Below are 25,075 nucleotides of genomic sequence, written 5' to 3'. Positions count from 1 at the left end.
AAATATATAAAACATTTTTTAGTAAGGTTGAGATTTTCTAATATGACTTGTTTTCTAACTATGAGGTATTTTATTCCAGAAAATATTTGCTGAAAAAGATTTGCAGTCTATTCTGCAGCTTTTAGTTTTTGACAGAACCATTGGCTGCATGGAAGGATGATTTAATTACTTATTTAGAAAGCAAATCATTTTTAATTTATTTAAAAAACACTCTGTTATGAAAATGTATCTTATAAAAAGTATTCACATTAGGTTTTTTAAAATGTATTTTTTAATATATAAAAGTAACAATAATATTAAAAAAAAATCATACCTTATATTGAGATCATAGAATTTTATCATAAAAAAATAAATTATGTTCCTTAATAATTTAAATTATTTTCACAACATGATTGCTTTTAAAATTAATAAACTTAATGCAACAAGAATAAATATGCTGGCAAATGTTGGTCAGTATTACTACTAAAATAAGTAAACTTAATATGTTTAAATCAAATCTACAAAAACTGAAATACATGCTAGAATAAATTTTGTCATAAATCTTATAGTCATAATACCTTAAAAACTAATGAGATAATTTAAAAAGATTTAAATATAACATATTTACAAAAACAATAATTTAATAATTAAACTAAGGTAAGTATAATTTTGTTTTTAATAGATTTGAAATAAAGATGTTTATAAAAAGTAAACCAGAATGTTCATACATTAGACAATGGATTTTGAGCTGCAAACATTCTATATTTTTTGTAATTAAGTTATTAAAAGAAAATCAAGAATGGAAAATAGAATATCACAATAGTTGTTTATAGAAGCAAATTTAATTTAATTTTAATGAAAATTGAAATAAAAAAGCCTTAAGTTTGTACTATTTAATAATTATTATCTTTGAATGAATTCTAATGCCAATAAACAAGTAAAAATGTAAAGGATCTAACCACAACAAGGTTGCATTGAAGATACTAAAAGCTCATTAGTTCATTATCTTTAATTCAGAAACAAGAACAACTGAATGAAATTATCAAATCCACTGATACTTTAATTTATCGATTAAAATGTTTGTTTATTTAGCTACTGAAATAACAGTGATGTTATTTAGTAATAGTAGTAAAACTTAAGGTAGAAAACAATCTGATGAATAGCACGACAGAATGTATAAGAACTAAAAAATTATTAAATTTTAACAAATCACTTTTAAATGGAGAACTTTTTCTTACAAAAATCTTTTGAAATTAATGATTCCACTGAAGAAAGTGTGAAAACTAGTAGAAGAAAATTAGTTGTGCAAAATGTAGTTAAATTAGTTTTAATTTAAATGTGAATTGTTTAAAATGTAATAATATAAAACAATGCAATTAAACCACCAATAAAAGCTGCTTGAAAAAAAAACAAGCTTTGAACAAACTATTTTTATATAGTTTGGAGTATCCTAACAGTGTATTAATTATATTTTTATTTAGTATAAAAATAATTATATCAGAGGTGCATTAAAACCTGATGAGTGTAAAAAAAAAGTTCATTATATTATACTGTACTTTATAATGAGTTCAGTTCAAGTTAAAAATAATACTTTTATTTCATTATAATAATAGAAAATACATTTTCAAAAATTAATTTTTATTTTTAACAGAATTCAATTTCCAGAGATTTTTTTAAAAGTATTCATGAAGCTATCCTTTTACATCATTAAGGATGAAATAATAATTTCTTTATCCAGTATTATATCCAATATTTTATTTATGATTATTACGTAGAAATATTTGAACTGATCTTTACAGCGTTACTTCAATTTATATCAAAATTAAAAATAAAAAAAGAAGGGAATAAAGTTATATATAATTTTAAGTAACATTAATAAAATTTAAATGTTTTACTTATTAATAATAATAAAAACAACTCAGAAATTGTATTTTATCATCTATAATCATTTTCGCAGTTATCATTATCTTCATTTACATCCATTAATGATGCATTATAGTCTGAAGTCAAACTAAGGAATTCCCTTTCAATTTCTGCACTCATTTCTTCTTCCCAGCCACTTGGGTCAACACAGTCTGAAACAGAAATTCATGAGAAAAAAAATTAATTTATATTTCATTGTAATTCTTTTAAAAAAGTGTTGAAATGAGCATGCAAGATGTTAGATTTATTTTCCTGTAGAACATTCCTTAACCATTTGATTCCTAATATCAAAGTAGAGAAATATTTTACTATTACAAGTATTTTTTTCCGAATATTATTTTTATTCTGAATGTATATGAATGAAGAATTATTGTCACTGATAAAATGTTGATTAATCAACAATCATTTTTGCTTTTTCTTTATCTATTAAAGATATTACAATCAATTTTTAAGAGGAAAACATAAAAGTTTCTTTATCTAAATAAAAGTATATGCTCTCTACTAAATAAATGTATTATAAGAATGAGGTATAACTTGTGTCTTATTTTGCTCCTAATTTAAATAAGATTTGATGGTAATAAATTTTTTAGGTTCTTTGAAAGTATTATGTTTCTGTTCGTTCTTACATAATGTTTTGTTTGTTTATTGTTATACTTTTAATTTTAAGTTGCACCAACTTCTATACTTGTTAACTAATAATAAATGTTCTTCTACGCCAGTGAAATTGCTTCAGCATGGTTAATTTTAACGATATTCGAAAACCTGTTTAATAAACATAGCTTTAGCTGTTAGAATTTTATCCTTATTTCATACCCTTCAATTTTCAGGATGTAATTTAGTGAGACATTCTAGGTGATGTGAATCAAGTTGTAAAATGTAGCTTATTGTCTTGTGCAGGACATAGATTTTTATTGTTGATTATATATACATACTTTAAACCTTTGTATGTTCTAATTGCTATAGCATATAGTATTTGAATTCACATTGTATCGTGTTATATTTTGTTATAAGGGTTCAAAATATGCTCAGTGATTTATTAAGTATGAGCGCCATTTCAAATGCAAATCCTTATTAACAGTGAATATGTTAAACAGATAATTTATTTTATTTTAAATTACATCATCTCACAATAGTACATAACCCCAATTACTGTTAAGCAGTTGATTTTATTCAATTTCACAACTACTCCTGATACAGTGTTATTATTTAAACCCCAACAGCTAAATTAAAGTAAGCAAAAGTTCAAACCTACAAAAATTGGTATCAATAAATAGTTATCAGTAATCGGTCACACTATAATATTATAAAGATAATTGTATCATTTACATTTATTATCCTGCTAATGTTTTTTTTTTTTTTTTCACCTCAAGACGACCAGTCCACGCTAAAAAGTTTAACACAGTCGCCTCAGAATCCTGCTAATGTTAACTACTCATACATTATAACTGTTGGTGATAGTTACCATTATGTAATAGGTAGTTACACATTTTATACCGTTCTTTATCCATTATCACTTCTTGTTCTGCAATTGTTCTCATAAAAATATTTGCAACATCAAATAAATTCAAAATGTAAATATCTATAACATTAATTTACACCATCATTCTAAAATTAAAAGATAAATAAAATGTAAAATAAAAATATCTTTTACTTTGGAAGATCCACAGCCCCCAGTTATTATTATTTTTTTTTTAAATTTGAAAAAACTCTGCATAAATAGTAGATCTTGTTTAATCTTTAGTAAAAAAAATTTTGTAAGTTTTATTGAATTTACTCTAAGTGATAAAAAAAAATTATTCATCAAAAAAATAATTAGCTCATGGCCAGCATTTGGAAATATAATCCTGATTGGCGTTTGAATTCAGAATCTTCTAGATGAAAGATGAAAATGCTGTTGCTCTAGGTCAGAGAATCTGGTTTTTAACTTATAAAAAAGGTCTCTAAAATTTGAAAACCATAAGATAAATTTTTTTATTGATTCCAAATATTCTATTAAGTTGAGAAAATTATGCCTATATGTAAAAATAACATTAAAAATATCAAAAATACCTTCATCAAGCAAGTGATGTACTGATTCATATGGTATGTATTCGTTCATAGCATCTGAAAGATCTGTTATTGTTGGTACTTCATTACTGATTTCTGGTTCTGCAAGTATATTAAATCTATATTAAATATTTAATTGAAATATTGAAAATGTTTGAGTAGTAAATTATTTTCAAAAATGAGGACTCAAATACACGTATGTGCCCACACATGCACACACTCACTATCTGTTCTGTTTCATAAGTATGAAAATTCGATGTGAATTTTCAGTCATAGATAGCACTATTAGCAACATTCATAAAGATCCTCTCCTGGAAGGTAATAGGCAATGTCCCTAAGTTCTAAATTCTAATGGCCAACCTCCATCATTAAATGTTGATTTAATGAGGCTTGCATTCTGTTTTAAATTCAAGTTAGTTAACCTTTTCTCCTCATATTGAAATAAAATGTACTTTTTCCTCAACTGTAACTTTAACCAGAAAAATTTATCATCATTTTTTGAAAAAATAAAGAGGATTACCTGGTACTGAAGTGTAAGCCAAATGCCAAATGTAAGGTTTAGATAATTAATGGGCCTTAAATTAAATAAAATGATTATGGCAGATATTTTTTTAAATTTGAATTTAAATATTGCCTTATTAAGAAAATTTAAATTTTTAACAAAAACATTTAATGATATTTTTATATTGGTTAACTGAAAAATTTTAAGTATCTAAATAAACAAATTAAGAAAAATATTATACAATAATGCATTTAGCAAATATATACAGATTCAAATTTTTGAATTTGTTACAGTTCCACAAAAGGCCGAGTCGTTACTCATTATTAAATTATAACATAAATAAAAATTATGATTCTATTGTTAAAAAAAAAATTAGAATAGGAATGTTGCAAATAGCTATTAAGCAAAAATAGATTACAAATAACTATCTACCAATAAAATAAAAATGTTATAATTACCTATCTATAAAATAATATTAATCAGAGATACTGGACAATTGAAGAAAACACAGAAAAAATTAAAGAAAACTCTTGTAATAAGAGAATTATTCCTATGCAATAGCTAGTACCTTAGAATCTATCAAATAAAGTCTTTGACCTGTTTTATACAGGATTTGGTGTTAATATGCCACAGAGTGTTAATATTTCGAAAGTTCATACATTCATACTAGTTTTTAATTAATCTTTTAAGCTGAAAATATATATATTTTTAAAATCCATTCATTCATATTTAAACATATTAATCCTTGAACATGTTTAATAAGAGTTGTAGTTTATGCTGAATTTAAAAGAAGTATTTTATTAAATAATGTAAAAAAAGAATCAAAATATCTATCTATTCATGATGTTAGTTGACCATAAAGTCAAGAAAATTAAATTATTTAGGTGTAGAAAGGATTTGATGTAGGAGTGATATCAAAATGAGAAAAAAATAATGGAAGAGTAATATCAGGCTCAACATCCACTATAGCTGATGTGGCATCTACTTAAAAAGTTACTACAACCCATTATTTACTTTCTTTCCAAAAAAGCAATCATTAATTTCTAAGAAACCATTTTTCAATTTTTCTTTTTCAAATTTGTTAGTAAGTTTCTCACTTATGACCAAAATTTATTACATTTTCCAACACTCAATTAATAAAAGACCAGGAGTGTTCTACCCCTTAAAATATTCCAGAATGTAAATGATATTTAATTAATACATTGCAAGAATGTAAAAATAATATTCAAATATTTAAAAAATTAAACTCCTTTCTGCATTTTATTTTTAATGATTGATTCATGACACAAGCTTAAAGCTTTTACATAGGGATATGGAATAGAAATTTTACAGCATATGAAAAATGCTGCATGCACCTGACCAGATTTCAAACATGGGAAAGGCTGAAATGCTACCATTTTGCCATGGAGGCCAGCGTAGTGAATACTTCAAATATGATTTTTCTTTTTACCTCTATAACTCTGAATTTATTATTTGCCTAGCTTGACTTAAAAAGATTGGTCAAAATAGCAATTTCTATTGTACAGTAAATTTTGACCATCAATCAAAAAACCAAAATGCATTTCACTCAAATAATTACAATTATGGTTTTAATGTATAAATAATTTTTTACAGACATAAAATTTTATATTAGCTAAAACACAGAAATTATATTGTAAAATGTTGCATGGTTATAAGTATATTATACAGCATTCAATATTATGCTTATATCTGTACTTTTTTTCTATAAACTATCGGTATGAAATATATCTAATTCCTTATAAAATATTTGACATTAACCACTGATTAATTATTACTTGAATATCAAAGTTTGACAAATATTAAGGTAAGATTATGATAAATTAAAAGAAAAGTAGGACAGCAAGCAGTCTATGGTATTGCTTAGAGGTAATTTCATTACTTAAATATTAAATTGTAATTATTTGTACTCATATATTTAAATAACTCACCGTTCTTCAGTTCCACTTTGGGTGAACTTTCAGGAACAGCTGCAAAGATAATCTTAATAAATAAAAATTAGAATATTTAGAAAATATCTGAAAAAACCTATTTTCTTATTAAAATTCCAGTAATATGTCTAAAAAGGTTGTATCTTATTACAAACACAAATATGTTTCTTTCCCTTCTCTTATTTTATGTAAATTAAAAATAAATAAAAATAAATACTTAAATGATATCATAAGACAGATCAGGAATATTTTTCTGTTTATTGTTAGATGAATCAAATGTATGGTAAAAACAATGAGTCAAAATTGAAAAGATAAAAAATTGATGTTTTGTTTATGCAAACTTCAAATTACTCAGAAAATGATCTAAAGATGTTTTCAGAATTTCTGTTTTTTCCAAAGATGAAATTAAAGTTTTTTAGACAAAAGTTTTGTTTTATTTTTTGGGGTTTTCTTTACAATATAATTTATTAAATGATTACTCAAATAATTATCAAGAAAAAAATCTACTGTATTGAGTGAGTTTATCTCAGGGAAAAATAAATTGAGTTGGAACAAGAAACAATTCCATTATATTAATGTTTGTTTTTTCATGAAAACTAGTAGGTAGTTCTTTAAGATGCAGATGAAAGTTCATTCGTGAAAATTTCTTTTTAATGATTTGAGTATTTCTCTTGAAACACAAATTAAGGCATTAAGATGTCTAAAGAGATTTGGTTGAAAACCTATACAAAAGTTAGCCATTTGAAGGGCACTGATATTTCATGTTGACTTCTCCAATTACAGAATGACTATCATTAAATTTTGTGAGGAATGAATAAAATCCTTAGCTCATGTTAGTTGTATACTGAAAGAAATGGGGTGTTGCTTCAGATTAATAATATTCAGTTTTAGATAGATGCATCATTAATCTGCTTCTGCTTTTATTACCCAAGAAATGCTACTACACTACTGCCCTGTGGTTTTTTTTAAAACAATGTAAATTTGGCATATGCTATATTAAAATCTGTAGAATCTAGCAATAACAGTTGAATGACGTAATCATCACAGAAGTCAATGTGTTAATTGGAACTGCAACTCAATTACTTTATGTTTGATTCATGAAAACTAACTGAGTGATTTCAAGAAACAGATATGACAAACGAACAGAAAGATAAATGAAAAACCTGGTAGATAAGCATTTAAATTTTTTTCGATTCATAATTCAGAAGTTATTCAAAGTTTAAAATTTCACTTAAGTTAACGATGCAATTCAAAAATAAATTTGATATTGTAACAAAACAAGGTAACATTTAAAAAATTACTATTCAGTCATTTTTTACACAAAACACTTTCAAAATAAATAAAATTGCTTATGTTAATTAATGAATCTACTATCTAATTATTAGATGAAGGAACCATGTAATTTCCTCTGAAAAAATTTACTGTAAGCACAGTTATGTACAATATTTCAATAAAGGATAAATCTGAAAATATGTTTCATATGCATATTATAAACAAGTCATAAATGAAAAAATTAAGTAATAAATATTACATGGAAATAATGTAATTAAATTTAGGGAAATAACAAATTTTTAAGTATACATTATGTGAAGTAGTTGAATATAAAGTATAATTTAACAGATTCTCTGAAAAACAACATTTCATTTAATTTAATTTTTGAGAAGTGATACCTTTGTTTTAATTACACAAAGTAAGTGAGAACAATATTATTTTCATTATATAGATTGGCTGAAATAAGGTATTACTTTTAAACATTGATTTTTTTTCTTTTTAAATTTATAATGTATATTTAATAGTAGGATTAAAGATGATAAGTTAAGCCTACACAAATAATGTAACCTAAGATTTACTATGTAATCAATCACTACTTTTATCAGTTACACAGCTAAGAGCTGGCGAGACAGTTAAGTGATAGAATTAAGTGAATTTGAAACTGATTATTTGAAAAATATTATTCAGTAAATTTTTAAAAAAAACAATTTCAAAATAAATAAAATGAATCATGTTGATTAATGGATCTATTATTTATTTATTAGATGAAGGAACCCTATAATTTCAAGTACAATTTTCAAGTTGAAAATTAAACAAATATACCTTCTCTTAAAACTTAGTGATTTTGTAACTTTATTCTATGTTGCATATTATTAGTGTTTAGAACAAACAGGAAATTTTATTTAAAAAAAGAAAACAAGCTGATTATGAAACATTAATGTCAATTTTACTAAGATATTTAAAAAAAAATTATATGATAATATAATTTACAAACCTACCATTAAAAAAATAATAAGCTTGATTACACATTAAAAAAAAATCCCATTCAGCACACTGGAAGGGGGAGGTAGATTTCACCAGTGCTAAGTAAGGGATAAAAAAGATTTCCACCTTAAAGTTAAGAAAAACTTCAAATTTACTCAATACAACAATGGTTGCATGTTAAAAAGTTTCACATGTTTAGCATAGGACAAACCTCATCTTCTTACAATTCTAGCAACATTTTGGTCATCTCTTGCCATTAGGGTTGGTCATATTAAAAATTGCTTCAGAAAAAAGTTTTAGGTAATGTTTAGAGGACTAAGGACCACTTTAAACTGATTTGATAATGTGCCTATTAAGAGAGGTATTTTTTTTGTCTTCAAAACCCAAATTTTTCCACCCCCTGGGACAATGGTTGGTGATATCAAAAAATTTTACGTAGATAAGTTTTAGACCCTTTTCCAAAGAATAGTAGGAACTTTAAATAAATTCGATATTTTACTTAATAAGAAAGTTATAGCGATATTTTTTTTTCGAAAAAGTCCGCCATTTCCACCCCGATGGTCCAATTTTGACCGTTAACTAACTCAAGGGGAGAAAATTGATGTAATTTTGTGTCATAATTATTAGGTCTATTATTGTGAGAAAATTAATACTTAATTTGATACTAATTTACAATACTAGAATTAACAATAAATAAAAACAACAACATTTAGAATTTAACATAAAGTGGTTATGAAAAACGACACATAATTACATTTATTTTGTGCCATAATTCGGCTATTTTTTAACCGATTTTCAAACATAAAAGATCATTTTATTCAAAATAAAAGCCTTAATGATTTTAGACAATAACATAAATTTTGATATAACTAATATTTATGGAGATATAACAGATTGAAAAAACAAACATGGCCACCATTTTGTAATTGTGAAGATTTTTAAGTCCTGATTTTTTGCTAATTCAAAATTTTTATTACTAAGATGCTTACCAAATAGTAATATGATTCATCTATCTGAACTTGAGATATAAATCTTTACATAAAAATAACAAAATGACGGACAGGGAAGAATGAAGAAGAGAAATCACCTTTTTCCTAAGGTTATTTTTTGTTTAGTTTTATAAGTGAAATCTGAAAAAGTATAGCCAGCCCACCATTTTCTCTGTGTATATATATATATATATATATATATATATATATATATATATATATATATATATATATATATATGAGAAAACTTTGTGTATTTATAATCAATATTTATCTCTCTCTCTCTCTCTATATATATATATATATATATATATAGATAAATGTATTTATTAACTTTTGAGCTGATGGTGGTTTTGGTGACTGGGGGATGTGAAACGTGAAGATAAGTCGAAATTTTCCAAAGTCGAATCATGGTAATCTTTACAATTGGTAGCTTTCTTGTGAAATCTACTTAAAAAAGAAACTATACATTCTGTTGCTTTCGAACCACATCATCAGCTTAATTAAAAAAAAAAATAATAAACAATATTTTTATGACATATTTATGTAAATAAATTAATAATAATTGTCAATATTATTTTAGTAATGCATATACAACATGATATTTTTATTGTTTTATATTGCTTAAACTTATTTAAAAAAATGAGTGATGAAGTGTAAAGAATTAATTTTCTTTAAATTAACTTATTCTGATCAGAATTCAAAAAATGCATATTTAACAATTTTTTTTTTAATTTGTGATATTTTAGTATGTAGTTTCTGTGAATTTTATATAGTAAGCAATTTTAACATACATATAGAGTGTATAGTAATAGTCTCATTTTTAGGAAGATTTCATAAGAAAGCTACCTATTGTAATGGGTACCATGATTTGACTTCCAGAAAATTTCAGCATATTTTTGCGTTTCACATCCTCCACACCCCAAAACCACCATTAGTTCAAAAGTTTATATATATATATATATGCACAAGAAAGTGAAATATATATATATAAAATGTATTTCACTTATTTGTGCACACTATAACTGCTGTAATTTTGCGCCAGTCACTTTCAATTTGTCACATAAAATATAACGACCCAAAATCTTGGTCTAGTTTGTTAACGGCCAAAATCGGACCATGGGGGTGGAAATACGATGGGGGGCTTTTTAAAAAAAACAAAATATCGCTATAACTTTCTTATAAAGTAAAATATCGAATTCATTTGAAGTTCCTACTATTCTTTGGATAAGGGCCTAAAATTTATTAAAGTTTTTTGATATCACCAACCATTGGCCCAGAGGGTGGGAAAAATGGGGTTTTGAAAACAAAAGAAATCATACATCCCTTAATAGGCATAGTATCAAATCGGTTTAAAGTTTAAAGGACGTTAGTCCTATAAATATTACTTAAAACTTTTTTCTGAAACAATTTTTGATATGACCAACCCTTATAGCAAGGGATGACCAACATTTTGCTGGAATTGTAAGAAGATGGGGCTTGTATGCTAAACATGTGAAACTTTTTTTCACATGCAATTATTTTTATACTGAGTATTTGAGTATTGAGTTTGAAGTTTTTCTTAACTTTAAGGAGGAAATCTTTTTTATTCCCTACTTAGAATCGGTGAAATTCTACCTCCGCCTTTCAGCATGCCAAAAAGGATTTTTTTATATAGACAAAGAGACTTGTACTTTATTCATGAAAGCGTATAATTTTATATGTAACTTCAATTATGACTGATTTCACATAGAAATATGCAGTAATTATAAAGATGTAAAAAAAAAAAATTGTATAATGAATCCAAACAAAAAGGTTATAATGATCTAGAAAACTCTATTATTGTTTGGTAGAAGTAGAACAAATAATATCTTTTTTTAAAAAGAGAAAATTTGTAAGAAAAAAATATACCTGGTGAAGGCAATGATGTAGCAGTTTCATAATGCTGTCGAGCCTTTAATTCATTTGGTGAGACAATTGGTTCACTTGCCACCTGAAATATATAAAAATATTAAATACTACTATAACCCTTTAAAATACTATATGACACACTATGTCCTTACAGCCACTTTCTAATAAATAAATAAATATTTATATAAAGTACGATATGAAAGAGTTGTAAGAGGAAATAAGAAGGAGGATTTGTTTTTACAGTAGTTTATAAAAATGTATAAAAAACTATTTAAAATAAAAAATATTCCATTGGTACATAATTATACTTTACATAGATCATGTTCGGAATGGGTAAAAGTACAACTTATTCTGCAGATAAAAAAAAATGGTGCTCCACTGTTTTTGCCTAGATGAAGGAAAATTATGGTAAAACCTTAATAATAACAACTAAACTACATAAGTAATTAATGATAAATAAAAAGAAGTGTTTAAATTTCAGTTTAATACTTAAAAATAATAACAACAAGAAATAATAAGTTACAGGAAGTCTAATTTTTTCCAAATTTACTTGTATGATTTACAGTGGTTTGTTTTGCTTGCCTTTGTATAGGGTGTTGATGTGTTGAGTGGCTGGAGTAGAAGTATATACTAAGGGGAGAGAAATGAACTGTTATGTGGTGTAAGGCAATGTTCGTTTTTCAATCACTTTGCATCATTTGACAGTGTTGTGTCTACTGAAATTTGACTTAACTTATTATTTTTTAATATTATAACAAACAGCACTTTATAATTTCATCTACAAGAAACAGTATTTTTTTTTAAATCTTATAGAAAGGTAAGAGGTCATGTTTGGAATGTAGCATCTGCTGCCTGCAGAAAGTTATATATGCGCGCGTGCGCATGCACGCACACACACACTCCTCAGGTAAGTTCATGTGTATATTTCACCCTACCCCAGCACTGCAAGAGTATATTTCCCTCATCTGTACCTAAAATACCCCTTTCAAATCTGTATGAAAACTAGATTTATAAAACTTGGAATTTCTACAAGTACATGAAGATATTTATATGAAATTATTAATAAATGAAGAAGACAAAAAATAAAAATTTAAAAATGTGTTAATGGGAATAATTGGATTATATTTACTAATACTGATTAGTATATATTTATACATATACTTATCACTAGAAAAATTAAAATTCAGGTTTTAATTTTTCTTCTTAGTTAGGATTTAAAAATTCATCAGTGTAATACTGGTAATATAAAAGAAAATACTTTAATTTTATTTTCTACTGAATTTTACAATCAACTGAATAATTAAAATTATTACAATAATAATAATGATATATATATATATATATATTAAAAGTTAAAAATTGATATATAGTTTCATTATTATCAAAACAAAATTTTACACAGTATATCTTCATAATGAATGAAACACCACCACATATCCTTTAATGTTTAACCTTAAGTATTTTATAACATGAGTTTACTTAAACATTTCACATAAAATGTAATAATAAAAAAAATATGAATAAATTACACTGATAAACATAATTTTTGTTTTCTAATATACATGATTTTAATCTGTTTTTTGATGCTGAAAACGATTATGAACTCAAAATCTGTCTATCACCCACCACTTTTGAAAATTGTTTAAATTTTAATTAAAGGATTTTTTCATTTTTCAACGTACAGTTAGCATTTTAAGCTCCTATATTGTGTTTTGTTAGCCCATTTTTTATTGTTTAACTTTGTTAATATAATTTGTAAGCTATAAATAAACAATACTAGACAAGAATTAAATCATGCCATAATCACATATTATGACATCATATTTAATACTGAAAATTGAGCCTTCAGGAATAAGATTAATCATGTCTGTGCAGGTCAAAACGTGCAGCTGAAAACACAGCTGTGTTGTTTGTATTATGCACTGGATTTAGGAATGAATTAATTTTGTTCAGTCTTATTGCTATCTTAAGTTTGTTAACAGCGCAGTGTCATAACACCTCAAAATTGTGTAAATGATGTGGATTTCTTTTGTTATGTATGTGGTAAGTTTACTATAAAATCAAATAGAAAAAACATTACGGCTTTAATTAAAAAAGCATATCATTTGCACTTTCAGTGTTAAATTGGTGATCAGGATAAGACGTGGTTTCCTCATATAGTATGCACTAATTGTTCTGTATTAAGGGGATGGCTGAAAGGTACACAGAAGGCTTTGCCATTTGGTGTGCCTATGACTTGGCATGAACCAAAGGATCATGTACCCGATTGTTACTTTTGTTTAACAAGTGTGTCTCAAATTTCTAAAATATCTAAACATACTGTAAAATATGCTTCATTGCAGTCTACAATCAGGTCTGTACCTCACAGTAAAATTATTCCAGTTCCTGAGCCACTGTGAATGTATGTTTCAAAAGCAGTGATGAAGAATCAGGCAGTACTGAAGAAGACAACAATGATTTTGATTTTGAATTATCTTCCAATAAGCCACATCTTATACCACAAGGTGAATTAGATACTTGGTTAGGGATTTAAATTTATCAAAAAATCAAGCTGAACTGTTAGGATCAAGAATGCAAGGTTGGAATTTACTATAAAAAAATACAAAAATTTTGGGCTTTTGAGGCCGACAAAAAGAACTTTCTCAGTATTTTATTGATGAAAATAATTTGGTTTATTGCACAAATATTGATGAGCTTATGTTGCACTTAGTTCATAAACCTGATGACTGTCACCTTTTCATAGATTCGTCCAAGTATAGTTTAAAAGTGGTTCTACTACACAATGGTAAAAAATATATGATACAAATCGCTTATGGTATTAATTTGAGAGACATACGATATGATGAAAGACGTTCTTGCAAAAATAAATTATAAAAAACATAGCTGGAACATATATGGTGATTTGAAAGTTATAGCTATTTTGTTAGGCATCCAGTTAGGCTAAACTAAGTACATGTGTTTTCTTTGCGAATGGAACAGCCAAGCTAGGGATAAATGTTATTAAAGAGTGGAAGAAATGTGACAATTTAACTTCAAATGGGAAAAATATTATTCACGAGCCCTTAGTTGAACCCAAAAAAATATTTTTAGAATTAATTTTTTTAAATTTTTTTAGGATTAATGAAAAATTTTATAAAAGCAATGAAGAAGGATAGTCCTGGATATTTGTACATCAGGCAGAAATTTCTGAAGTAAGTGAAGGAAATATTAAAGAAGGAATATTTGTTGGTCCTCAAATAAGAGAGTTGGTCAAAGATGATGTATTTAACGCAATGTTAAATAATGTAGAAAGTGCAGCTTGGGATTCATTTAAAGACGTCTGCAAAACTTTTCTCGGCAAACAAAAATCCAACAATTACCACAATATTGTTAATCAACTTCTTACTTCATACAGAGCTATGGGGTGTAATATGTTTTTGAAAATACATTTCCTCCACTGACATCTAGATTTTTTCCCGGACAAAATCGGCAATGTAAGTGATGAACACAGTGAACATTTCCACTAAGACATTTCGGTGATGGAAAGCCTCTATAAAGGGAAATGGAATAGTAACATGCTAGCCGATTACTGTTGGACATAATTCAGGATGTGCCTGAGGCTATTTATAAAAGAAAACCATCAGCAAAATCATTCTAACACAGGTAAAATTATAAATTTTACAGATTTTAACTATATTCTTCCTTAATTTTTTTTGAAGCATAATTTATTTAAAACTAAGGGTAATAGAAAAATTGTATTTACAGATCTGTAATGTATGCAAAATAAGCAATTTAAGAAATGGTATCACACTTAGAGAAACATTAAAAAATTTTTTTTATCATCAATTTTATAGATTAAATAATACATATTGCTTACAAGTTTTTTTGTTCTTCCTGTTGACAATCCTCCATGATTTTTAATATGTTTTCTTAATGAACTAGGATCTGTATATCTTTTACTACATCCAATCACTTGACATGCATATGGTTTCTATAAAAAAAGAGAAGTAATGTAATGATAATTACAAATTATTACAGCATTTATATAGTTATATAAAGAAAGTTATAAAACTAGATTTAATTGATACTGCTATTTTTGTACTCAGGGCATGTTGTGGCCATATTTGCAATATCTACTTTTCATGATTTTCAAAAGTTTTCAGAATAAAAAAAAAAAATGATGAAATCATTACAATTTCATAACATATAAAAATAAATTTTGAATTTGATTAAGAAGAAATTTATAAATATATTTTTAGATTGATTAAATTTGTCTACTGTGACTCCACAAACGTATGAGTATTAATTTTTTTTTTTTTTTTAGGTGATTAATTCACCATGTAAGTTTGAAGATTTTGTTTGGGAATATCGTACAGAAATTTTCTCTTGGAACCTTCTAGGTAAAATGTGGAGATTCAAGCATTAGCCACTAGATCAGCAAAACAAATTCTGTGAAGGAAGTTGCCAATAAAGTGAATGTATTATGTATGGTATTTCTAATGTTACAGTACCACCTTTATCCTTATTTCATCTAGTAACATACTGCAATAATTAGCAATGACTACAGGAAGCCTTCAACTATTTCAGAGAAATCAAAAGCCTTTTCCACCAGGGAAAATTTAAGGGCTAATCTGCTGCATAACAAACCCACATGCTATTATAGATTGTTCAACATCTTTGGGGTTGAATAGTTATAGACTATATATTAGTACTTCTAAGTAATGGTTTCATTCAAGGTAAGAAATTTTGGTTACAGTGAGGTAGTATACAGGAAAAATTAAGTCTGGAAGGAATCAGCAAAATGCTGTATAGTTTGAAATAATAAGGCTTGAAGATTATATCTGAAAACTGAATTGATTTGATTACCAATCTTTGTAAGGTTGACATTGATTAATCTAGATGAAGAGTTCCTTCCTGTATATATTACCTAAAAATTGCTATCATATTAGAAAACCAACATGTAACTATAACAAGAATCATTAAAAAAACTTTTAAATAACAATTATAGGGTAAACTATTTTCAAAAGTTGAGAAAAATATTAACATAGATACTTTAAAAACAAAATTAATTAATGAAGTAAATTGTTTTCATAAGATTTATATGGAGTTCCATGGGCAATAATATCATGAATTTAATAGTAAAGAAAAGTTTGATTTCCATTTATTATTAAATCTGGTACTTACTGTGTCAAAATGTGTTCGTTGATGCTTGGCTCTATCAGAACTGTTACTGAAAGCTTTTGGACATCCTTGAAATTGGCACGCATAGGGTCTTTCTCCAGTGTGAGATCTCTGGTGTATCTTCAAATTTTCAAGTCTTGAAAATGCTTTTAAGCAGCCCTGAAACTAAAAAAAGGAAAAAATATTTGACATAATTATCAGCAATTCTCTCCAAAGAATTATGAACTTCTTTTTTTGGGGGAATGGGAAAGCTAAGAGGCTAAGCTTTAGCACTTTAGGAATTACTTATAGTGAAATAACCATGTAGGAAACTCCTCTGAATTTTCTGAACCAGCCCACTGGCAGTCTCTGTATCAGGTACCAAATGCAATCGCTCTTCAGGATGTAGTGTTTTCAGTATGAAGAACCTGGTAAGGTTTCCCATGATATCAGATTAATACAAAGATAAGATTTAATGCCCAAAATAATGTATAAAATGTGTCAGTTGAAACAGAAGTTATACTATAAAAAGAAGAACCAAAAAAATGTGGTTATTCCAAAATGAAACTTTTCAAGGATCATGTTATAAAAGTACAATGTGTACATGCTCAGATTATATAGATGTATACTTTTAGCTGCCATAAAATACTGTACTTACAAAGAGATCACAAATATATTGTTAAACAATTTTTTTTTTCAAAATGGTGATTTAATAAAACTATTAAACAAAAAAATTTAAGCAATTAATTTTTAATAAATTATTTGTTTTTTTGATAAGTTTTTGATAACCAGTTTTCAAGTTGGATACAATTTTAAACCAATATGCTAAAAATCACTTTTACATTTTTATGTATTCTATTAATATTTTACTTATTGTGCAGTATATATGTGCAGAAGGTAATGTAAAAGAAGAAACCTTAAATGTATCCTGTATGGATTGAAGAATACTCTAGAAAAAGGATTTTCTAAGTTTAGCTAGAGACAAACAAACAAAGCTAAAAATACCAGTGACTCAACAACATTCCGCAGAATGTTCCCAGAAGTCTCTGCTATCTCTTTTTGTTTTCTCAAAGTTTGACAATCATAACAATGTTAATGTATACTACAATGTATGCTCTACTCTAGTTTATGGCAGCTGTATTGGCTGCGGGTAATAGCAACTCATTTCTGGATCACCTAATCAAGTTGAACTGAAGCCAATGAATACAGAACAGCCACATCTCAGTCACTGTTGGTTGTTGTTACTGAATTTACATTGCTCAGCTAGTTTGAAGCCTAAGGGATCCGTAAGCTACTGACAAAACTGAAAATCTGACTCCAATTCTAGTAAAAGTTAAAACTAAACTTACTAAACTTGCAAAAACAATAACATTGAATAATAATTAAAGAAAACTTACCACAGTCTTTCCATCTATTTTATATACTCATTCCAGACAATTAAATACTTACTAATTAAATAATTAAATATTTACTATTTTATAATAGAAGAGTTTTGGATAATGAACTTATTGATTATAAGATAGCCAGTTGGAGGTGTTATTTTTGTTTACTGAGCATACAAAAGATAATTTTATGAGTGAAATCTTTGCATGTAGACTAAAGTGGTTATTGTACAAACAAAATTTAATTATAAAATGCAGTTTGTGAACTTGGAGAGGATGATGAAACAAAAGCAAAAAATGACCACACATATAATAATTAAAATAAGTTCTGTTCTGTGTCTTATGTATATCAACTATTTATGATCCAGTTCAAGAAGTAGAAAACATATTTAAAAATATATCTTTACCTAAGTAAGGGTACATTTTAATTAAGAAAATAACATGAAATGTTTTGAAAATAAAGGTAGTAAAACTCTTTGCCTTTATATAGAGCAATTTGTATATTTGCTGCTACATTCTTCGTTGCTTATACATAATTTATACAACAATATATGTGAAAAGAACATCAAAAAATATCTTACTGGACATTTATTTGGTTTTTCTCCAGAATGAACTCGCATGTGTATAAGAAGTTTATAACGAGCATTAAATGGTCGTGTGCGTCTCGGGCAAGCTTGCCAGAGACAAGCAAAGTCTTCTCCCCGCCGTAATTCCACATGTGTTTTCTCAATATGTCTTACTAATGCAGGTTGCCCTTGAAATAGTGCCCAACAATCTTCCCATCTGCATTCCAGTAGACCTGTTAATATATAAAAATAAACATGTCTCAATTAAGAGTTATAATAATATAAAACAGTTCATAAAAAAAAGTAAATCTAGAGTGACATGAATATTTTAATTAAAACAGTTTTACTATTACTACCTTTACCTTTTACTATTACTATGTGTTAAAAAATCAACAGGTTAATAAAAATAAAATAAACAAGTAGGCCTGGCTAACCTGAAGTTCATGAATGAAATTGTAACTCAAGTATAAAATCATGAACAAATTTAAAGGAAAGTCTGTATGACTGTTAAGATCAAATAAAAAATAACCAAGTTATCAATCTGATGTTAATATGATTTCACGGTAAGCTTCAGTACTTTGAAAAAGACAAGTAGTTTTATTTGACTTATAAAAAGTTGTTAACTTACTCCTGGTAAATATGTTTTGTTTGTTGTTTATTGTAACTTGAGAATTGAACTGATTAAGATGAAAAATATCTGTACAAGGGTTACAGAGGTTTTTCAAGGGCAATTGTAGGTGATGAGCTACTCTAGCTTCCTCACATTAAAAAGTTAATACAAGTTATTTCCTGATGTTTAGTATTAATTGATTTATAATAGCATCAAATCAGTCAAATTAATAAGTTTAATTAATAATTAGATTAAATTTATGTAGAAAATTTTCATTAATACTCATGATGCACTTCGGCTGTTGTCTTTTACTAAATGACAACAGCAAATACAGTAGTTACCTTCTAGTTCAGTAGTTTACTTTCTCAAAAGAAAACCATGTCTGTTGTCGCTTACTTTCAGTTATGTATCGGGACTGGTAAACTTCTCCATATTGGAAACAATTTATTAAACATGGAATTAGTCAGGACAATTTCAGGATTTCTTTTTTTTGTATTTGTTAAAACAGAATTACTTCTGTTTGAAAATTTAATGTAATTTCTGTTCAAAATTGAAAGAAATTTATTCATGTTAATAAATATTCAACAGAGATGATTTTCTTATTTGTAATTATTAAAAATTGTTTAAAAAATAATGCTATACCAGATGTAACATCTTCTTTCACTCTTGGAAGCATATCAACTACAGCTCCTTCTGATTGTGAAACAACAACCTGTGTAGAGAAATAACAGTTATTCAATTAACCAGACATAAATTATATAGAATTACAGTAAATAAATAAAATAATATCATAAAAATTGAGGGAAAAATATTTGTTAAAATGTTTGAAAATATCTTTAAAATTTTATTCTATGTAACATGCATTAAAAATGGATAAATTACTTTTACTAAAGAAAAAAATTTGAAAAAAATAGCAAAACATTTTATCTGATAGAAAATTTTTACTGCACTAATAAAATAGACAGAAATCAACCTTATACTGCAGCTGCCTCTCTTTCATTATAATTCTAATCATAGATTCAGAATTACTATTGGGTTGCTTCTTCATAATACTACTGTGTTGTTTAATTCTTGACTTTACTTCCAAGTAAATTTTACTATAACAATAAATATACAATAAATAAAGTTTGAATAAGTTAACCTGTCTTTTCTACTACAATTAAAGTTTTACCTAGAACAATTTGATTTTTTATCTGCCAGAATATGTAGCATTATATATACTCACAAGCAATTGTACGGGTGTAAGTGAACATACTATTGTGTTTGCCTATTAATGGGTGTGTGTTTTTGCACATGCATGTTGTATCAAATAAATATTTACCTGATTGTCTGTTATGTTACAATTCATATCATTCACTGTTGACTTTTGCCATGTCTGTCTGCAGTTCAGGTGACCAAATTCCCCATTTTCATTATCATAAGGCTATATAAAAGCAAAAAAAAGGTATTAGTGTGATATCCTATTTATAAATTAACAAATCCATAAATTTGGCTACAAAATGTACAGCAATTTACTGAATGTTCATTATCTAGTCACTTATATCTTTCAGGTTATATGTTTAATCTGTTCATTTTAAGTAAGGTAAACCATCTAAGCTTTTTTCCTTTTTTTTCATTCTCAATCTCTTTTTCACATTTCAGATACTCTATTATCTTTCTACATTCTTTAATTCTTTCACCCTATTTTATCAAAATTATTTTAGTCAGTACTATCAAGTACAGGTGTACTTGATACTCAAGTGCACTGAAGTTTGTGTACAAGTACAAATCAGATACACCTGATTTGTTGGCTTTACATTGAAATATACCAGTTCAGTATTCCTTCAAACAGTAGTTATATATATAATACATTTAATAAAATCACACACACACACACACACACACACACACACACACAAGTGCACACACACATACATTTTGTTTTCAGTCATTTGACTGGTTTGATGTAGCTCTCCAAGATACCCTAATAACTGCCAGTCGTTTCATTTCGATATACCCCCTACATCCTCCATCCCTAACAATTTGTTTTACATAATCTAAATGTTGCCTGCCTGCACAATTTTTCATATCTACCTGTCCCACCAATATCAAAGTGACTATTCCAAGATGCCTTAATATGAGGCATATAAGTCTGTCTTCTTTTAACTATATTTTTCCAAATCCTTCCTTCTTCATCAATTTGCTGCAACACCTCTTCATTTGTCACTTAGCCTAACCATCTTATTTTTAACATTCTTCTATAGCACCACATTTCAAAAGCTTCTAATCTTTTCTTCTCAGGTATTCTGATCATCCAAGTTTCACTTCCACATAAAGCTATGCTCCAAACATATACTTTCAAAAATATTCTCCTGATGTTTAAATTAATTTTTGATGTAAGCAAATTATATCCCTGACTGAAAGCTTGTTTTGCTTGTGCTATTCGGGATTTTATATTGCTCCTGCTTCGTTCATCTTTAGTAATTCTTCTTCCCAAATAACAGAATTCTCCATAATCTTCATAATCTTTCCTCTTCATATTTATATATTCAGTGGTCCATCTACATTATTTCTACTACATTTGATTACTTTTGTTTTGTTCTTGTTTATTTTTATGCATTGGTTTTTGCGTAGGACTTCATCCATATCAATTATTGTTTCTTCTAAATCTTTTTCATTCTTAGCTTGAATTACTATATCATCAGTAAATCAAAGCATCTTTATCTTTTCACTTGGAACTATTACTCCGGATCTAAATTGTTCTTTAACATCATTATCTGCTAATTATATATAAAAATTAAAAAGTAACGGGGATAGGGAATATCCTTGTCAGACTCCCTTTTTTATTATGGCTTCTTTCTTCTGTTCTTTGATTATTACTATTGCAGTTTGGTTCCTGTAAATGTTAGCAATTGTTCTTCTATCTCTATACTTGAACCGCAAATTTTTTAAAATGCTGAACATTTTATTCCAGTCTATGTTCTCAAATGCCTTTTTCTAAGTCTATTAATGCTATGTATGTCGGTTTGTGTTTGTTTAATCTTCTTTCTACTATTAATCTGAACGCTAAAATTACTTCCCTTGTCCCTATACTTTTCCTGAAACCAAATTGGTCTTCTCCTAACACTTCTTCCAGTCTCCTCTCAATTCTTCTGTACAGAATGCTAGTTAAGATTTTTTTATGTATGAGTAGTTAAGCTAATTGTTCTGTATTTTTCACATTTACCTGCTCCTGCTTTCTTTGGTATCATGACAATAATACCCTTTTTGAAGTCTGACAGAACTTCCCTTTTTCATTAATATTACACACCAGTCTGTATAATCTATATATCACTTCCTCACCTACACTGCACAGTAATTCTGCAGGTATCCCATTCATCCCAGAAGTCATTCAAATCTTTTAATATTCTATTAAATTCAGATCTGTGAATTTAATTGAGCATTAAATTCACAAATTAAGTGTGAATTTAATGTGTATGTACACACACACACACACACACACACACACACACACACACACACACTTAATAAAAATAATTAATAATTAATCATGATTTTATTCTAATCATGGTATTATGTTTACGTGTATTGGTATTAAAAAAAAATTACTGTTTTTTCTAGGCTTGGATCTATTGAGCCTTACTAAAATAACTTTTCAGATATTAAAAACTTCACAAAAATATTTTATTAATTTATAACTTTAAAAAATTCTATAGTAATTAAAGTATAGAAAAAAAAACTTTTAAAACTACAAAATTAAAAAGAAATTACCTTTGGTTTAAAATGGAGACTGGAACAATTTTTCCGAATCATGGAATTGAATGATGCACCTCTCATACCTTGCCGTAGCATTGTTTCAATTGGTGGGAGGGGGTTGTTGTTGCTGTTATTGTTTACACATGTTGGTGTATTTAAGTATGTTTTGAATCCTTTAAATCCATTATTACAACTATTATTAACATTATTATTTGTATATGAAGAATCTTCGCTAATTGTTAATGAAGATACTGATTCATCACAGTCAATCATTAATAATTCTGATGTACTTTGTTTGAGTGAAGATATTTCATCTGTAAACCATTTTGTAAAATATTCTGTTTGATTATTTTGTTCTATAAAATTTTCATTTTTCTCTGTTTTAATATTATAAGTCTGATCATTATTTAATGTTTTAATATTTTGACTATCACACTGACTATAATTTTTATTTTGTTCAAAATCTTTTATTTCATTTACGTTATTATTATCTTTGATCTCATTTACATTATCGAATAACGTTAATATCATTTCATTAACATTTGATGACTTTTCATCGCTATCATAAACTTTTAATAAATCTTCATCTACTATTTGTATGAAACTATTTTCTTTTCTCTTGTTATCATCATGTAAATTAGTTTCAAATGGTATGTGAACTTTATCTAATTGTAAATGGATTGATTTATAATTTAAATCATCATTCATATTTTTATTTGGTGAACAGCTTTTAAATTTTGACATATTATTACAATCAAGATCATCATCATTTTCATCATCTTCATCATCATTATCATCATCTTCATCATCATCATCATCATCATCATCTTTTGAAAATATTTGATCAATAATATAACAATCTTGTTCAGTATCTGAGCTTGATTGTGCTCTAGGTCGAAAACTGTGTTCACCATCATTATTTATAAAAAAATCATCAGAACCAGTATCATCTATTGTGGATGCAACTGAACTTAATCTATCTCTTTGATACTGATTAAAATTGGAATCATTTGATAAATTTCCATTTATATTTTCATTATTTTGATATTTATTATTATAATTATACACTTTTTGTTGTAATAATTCTTCTCCAACCATTGTAAAAATGTAACTAAATGTCATTTCGTCAGATGTTGTATCACCAAATGAATTTATTCGATTTTCAAAATCTAAATTACCTTCTGGTATTAAATATTTTGTTTCTGTTTTCATTTTTATGTAATATTAATATTATTTTATTTTGTCATTGATTATCCAATTAATTTAATTTTTCACAGAGTTAAATGTTTTTAATTCATTCTGCAAAAAATAATAAAAAATTATAAATGTAAGTACATTTCATAAACAAAACTAAAACATTTTTTTCTTATTAATGGTTTTGCTTTTTTAATACCCATAGAAGCAAGTGTAACTTGATTGTAACACCATTAGTCCAGATGATACTAAACATTTTTTTAAAAACTGTTTAGGGTGGAAAGACAGCAGTAAAAATTCATGAAAAGTTTAAAATAATAAAAATAAAACTAATTACCATATTTATAAAAGTATGTATTAAAAAAAAATTATTAGTGACACTTGTGAAAAATAGTTCACGCAGAAGATCTCTTTAAGTAATTATGTATCTCTTGCTTCAGTGATTTCTGTTAAGTCTTACACAGTGTGACTTTTTTATTCATATCACAGAGGTTGACTTAAAGATAAATTTTCATAAATATTGGACATAACAATTTTTCCAGATTTTTCAAATATGTATGGAGCTTTCTTTTCAGTATATTTAAGCAAGTAACACTGGCTCAAAATTAAATTTAAAATAATATATTTAGCAAATCAAAATGCTAGTTTTTAATATTTAAAAAAAGTATTATTGTTTTATAACGCTATTTAACCAGTGACAATTAATAATGTAAAAAAATATTTCAGCAAATACATTACAGATAAAAAATAAATAAGCCTTCATTTTATTTAAAAAATATTGAAATAAAATGAAAAAATGCAATATTAGCACAAAATAGATTTAAATATTTTGTGATTACTTTAAGTTTTAGAATGATAAATGATATAACATTGAGTTACACCATTAAACAAGAAAGCTTCACTACTTCCTGAATT

General features: G+C 26.6%; 1 protein-coding gene across 1 annotated transcript; it reads right to left on the bottom strand.

Annotated features, from left to right (window-relative positions):
• Positions 1-1,782: 1,782 nt before the first annotated feature.
• LOC142329186 (uncharacterized) lies at positions 1,783-23,239 on the bottom strand. The gene is made up of 9 exons (XM_075373582.1): positions 22,982-23,239; positions 19,874-19,943; positions 18,637-18,854; positions 16,698-16,859; positions 15,391-15,504; positions 11,535-11,616; positions 6,400-6,438; positions 3,952-4,050; positions 1,783-2,054 (listed from the first exon to the last, which is right to left on the bottom strand). Exons 1-9 carry the CDS (start codon positions 23,237-23,239, stop codon positions 1,915-1,917), a joined length of 1,182 nt encoding a protein of 393 aa, XP_075229697.1. The 3' UTR covers positions 1,783-1,914.
• Between the last annotated feature and the right edge of the window lie 1,836 nt (positions 23,240-25,075).

Source organism: Lycorma delicatula, chromosome 8, assembly GCF_047948215.1.
Source record: "Lycorma delicatula isolate Av1 chromosome 8, ASM4794821v1, whole genome shotgun sequence".
Lineage (NCBI taxonomy): Eukaryota > Metazoa > Arthropoda > Insecta > Hemiptera > Fulgoridae > Lycorma > Lycorma delicatula.
The sequence above is the reverse complement of the archived record's forward strand: the minus strand, read 5'-3'. Positions and strand labels throughout refer to the sequence as shown.